Here is a 3,973-nt window from a genome sequence, read left to right on the forward strand (position 1 = left end):
GTATATATGTATATATATATATATATGTATATGTAATATATATACATGTAATATATATATATGTATATAAATGTATATATATGTATATATACTATATATATGCTACATATATATGCTATATATGTATATATAGGTCTATATATATATATATGTCTATATATGTATATATTTATATGTCTATATATGTATATATTTATATGTATATATACACCTATAGTGATTTAAATGGAAAAATCCAGACACAGCAAGCGGAATATGCAATGAATTATATAAATTGAAATATATCCTTGTCTTGTGATGATGGTACATTATTTTAATGTATTGTTATATGTCAGTTTTCTGATTGATTCTGTTTTTCTAATTGATTCTGTTTTCTGATATTTTTAGAGCATTACTGTTTTTAGGAATTCTTTTCATCTTAGCTGCAATCTCAGTCGCCGGTAAATCAATCAAGTATCTGGTAGATGGAACACTAGTTAAAACGGTATATCTTCACTTATCCTTTAAAAAATGTGATTTGCAAAACATGATTGGTTTGATTTTTTCATTTTACAATTCAGTTTAATTTTTACAATAAAAGCGCAATGGAAGAGAATAGTACAGTACATACACTGCGCATGAATTTCATGAAACAAAATAAATTAAAAACACGCTTAGTTTACAAAATAATGCCAGTTAATACACTCCATGCTGTTATTGTGAATATATTTATTGTTTTATAGTAGTAATTCCAAACACTTTGAAAACACTTCTATGGTACATAGTTTCACTCCTCGCTGTTTCTGAGACTTGTTTCACTCTAGGCCTATTTGAGTGCACTTCGGCGTAGGATGGCAACGAAATGTTAATTTCATGATTGACCTTGCAAATTATGGCAAAGTTCATCACACTAAACATGACAAAAGATACGTCAAATTAAAATTGTTTTCATTGCTATTATAAATCCTAAACAACATAATCATTACTCTATGTCCTCTTCCAGAGCGCTTGGTTATACGGTTTAGCAGTTTGTTCTACGTTGATATGCATGTTTCTATCTATATCGAAGTTCTACACTGCATATAAACTAAACAGTCAGAGCGTGCGAGCAGATGGTAAGTTCATACACACAGATATTTGAACTTTGCCAAATATATCAAGACTGATATATACAATATCGTCATGGTGGTGTTGGGGTTTGCGTTGTTGTGTTTGTTGTGGGTGGTGTTATTACTGCATGCTCTTGTTGTTAAACATTGCCTGTTGATGGTGCTCTTGTTGGTGTTGTTGGTTTTGTTTACGCTGTTTTTATTGTCGGCGTTGTTGCTGGTATCAGTGTGTTGGTATTGTTGTCGGCGTTGGAGTTGGTTTTGTTGGTGTTGACGTTGGTGTTGCTTGTACTGTTAGTGATATCAGTGTTGCTGTCGGTACTGTTATTATTGTCGCGGTGTTGGTGTCGTTTGGTGTTGGTGCATGGTGTTGTTGATTTTGTTAGTGTTGTTTTATTTGTCGGCGGTATCGGTGTTGTTCTTGGTTGTGTTGTTGGTATCAATGTTGTTGTTGTGGTTGTTGTCGGAAAAATTGAAAGTTTGATGAATGATTTGGCCAAGATCGATAATAACAGAAATGAATATAACAACTAATAGTTTCGGGTTTTCGGCCTATACATCTATCCAAACAAGATATCGTCTTTCGGCCTATACAAACATTTTATTCTATTTTAAGACCATCGGCCAGTGGCGTATCTAGGGGTGCGCGGGGCCAGTGGCGTATCTAGTATCTAGGGGGTGCGCCCCTCAACTGACCATCGAGGGCCCCCCCCCCCGTTTCACTTGCGCTCCCCTTCCCATCATCACCCCAATTTTAAGACTTCTAAATAGGGCCTACGCCACTGCCATCGGCATCTGCTAGGTCTACATGAAGGTTTGCACAAATATATAACGCAACAACTCTTGTTTCTCTTAGGGTACAGTTCGTTGGCATGTGGCATAACATCTTTTACAATCATCATTAGTTCTCTTGTTTATTCATCGAATAAGAACGTGTATTACCTCGATGACATAATTGGAATCATCCTATCTGTGTTACTACTATGTTATGGTATCAAGTAAGTTTCATAGTTTTATTTCAAAATGTCATAGTTTTAGGTTTGCAGTCGAATGAAAACAATTAGGCCTACCTGCATAGGCCTACAACCAGTCTTGATGCTGGGGGTGGGGGAGCGAGAAGGTGAAGTGAGAGGGGGATCGATGATCAGTTGAGGGGCGCTAATTCGCAAAATGAGGTGATTTTAGGTGATAGTTTAACTGCTTGACCGATTAAAAAAATGTTTGGGGGTGGAGGAGGGGTGAGGGGATATTAGGATATACCGTACGAGTTTTGTCAGTATGGGTCTGAAGAGCGTTGGAATAGTACACCGAAGCTCACTGGTTCGATTCCCACAGCAGCTCATAATGTACCCTTCCAGAGTGGTGTCATATCGATCAAACTAAACTAACCAACGCTTAATCTCAATTTGACTAAAAGGACGTAAAGCAATATTTTATTGATTAAATTAAACTAACTAATCGCAATGTGTAATTTAATAGTAAGGAATACGCGCATGTCTCACAAACACGGATTTTTTTTTCTCGTTCGTTACTGTTTCGATTCTTAGCATACTATGTCCAACACGCTAGTTTATTTACGATTACGCATTTTGTTACTATATTAATGTTTTCTAAATGCGTGGTATTTTAACAAATTTGAAATACCTGTAGCTCACAATGAGATTTTTAACTGTGTCGATAAAGTACAGTATCCTAAAGTTATTAATTTGGCTTTGTTGATGAGCTGTCTGGCTAAAACAAAGGGATAATTTAAGGGACCCGGCGGACATTCTGCATTATTCCTATTTTGTCTCAAATCATCGTATTTAGATAGCAGAACGAGTAGAAACAAGTAAAAATCCCTTACAAAAAAGCCATTTTTAAAAACGTCAAAAAAGTGCTGATATTGGGCTCCCCAACCACTGGGCTCTACCAGGGTATAGTATTGCCAGAAGACGCCTTGTCAGGCCGTAGGCCTCTTTGTTACGCCACTGCCCATAATGTACCTGTCATTAGTTACTTTGGTAGCTCATAATTCTGTTTTTGAATGGGAAAGTGACCAGACACGGTACGATGATATTCTTGCGTTACTTGTTGTTTTTGTATTATTTTCTTTACCTGAAGTTAATAATTGAAATCCTATTTTCAGATTGTGTGTAGAGGTGTGTAGTTCATCGGCTGCAAACAATCGGGAAACGAAACTTACCGTAATGAAGCTGCCAGGATACGAATCTATGAAATAATCAGATTAAAATGGCAAATCATAATACGAGCCTATCTTTTCCTGTGGAAAATTATTTCGTTGCAAGAGGGCAGTGTTCATAACAACATCTTTATCAATCAATACATCCAGTTTTGATTTAACCTACACTTATTATGACAGTGTAGTCGTTCGCAAAAGCAACAAAATTACGGCAAAAAAAGTACCAGACCAGACTAATGCTGATTGTATACATTCGCCCTTCGAGACCACTTTTGGGACCTGGAAATGTGAGGTTGTCTCAGGGTTGAGCTGTCGTGACAAAATGAGTATTGTGGTACAGAAAATGAAAAATGAGTTATTAATATATATTATTTTCAGATAGAATCCCCGGTAATTATATAAGCGTATTTTAGGTCTTTGAATCAGGCTGCTGTCGGAGTAAGATATCATTTTTAAGTACAGATGTCTAAAAATATAATTTTTAGAAAAAAGGATAAACTGATAAATTTTGTGTTGGTTTTCCTATCAATTCTGAAAAATAGCTTTACAAAATGTGCCTCAAAAACTTTTACCTCAGGTAACTTAATTCGGAACATTTCTACCATGAAATATACAGGTTAAACTTATCAGAAACATTAAAACCAAATTTTTGTCAAAATATCATATCTGATACCTGATCTTGAATATACCAAATTGACCTGGC

General features: G+C 35.6%; 1 protein-coding gene across 1 annotated transcript in view; it reads left to right on the forward strand.

Moving 5' to 3' along the window:
* Window positions 1–3,733, forward strand: part of LOC117106188 (transmembrane protein 163-like) — a 13,366-nt gene extending 9,633 nt beyond the window's left edge. Inside the window, exons 6-9 of the mRNA XM_033247541.1 lie at window positions 388–484; window positions 983–1,094; window positions 1,945–2,086; window positions 3,217–3,733. Coding sequence (XP_033103432.1) covers window positions 388–484; window positions 983–1,094; window positions 1,945–2,086; window positions 3,217–3,310 — 445 coding nt within the window. The 3' untranslated portion in view covers window positions 3,311–3,733. The remainder of the gene's footprint in view (window positions 1–387; window positions 485–982; window positions 1,095–1,944; window positions 2,087–3,216) is intronic.
* The last annotated feature ends 240 nt before the right edge of the window (window positions 3,734–3,973 follow it).

The sequence above is a fragment of the Anneissia japonica genome, unplaced genomic scaffold (genome assembly GCF_011630105.1).
Source record: "Anneissia japonica isolate Jap-2015-1 unplaced genomic scaffold, ASM1163010v1 scaffold288019_len225695_cov184, whole genome shotgun sequence".
In the NCBI taxonomy this organism is placed as follows: domain Eukaryota; kingdom Metazoa; phylum Echinodermata; class Crinoidea; order Comatulida; family Comatulidae; genus Anneissia; species Anneissia japonica.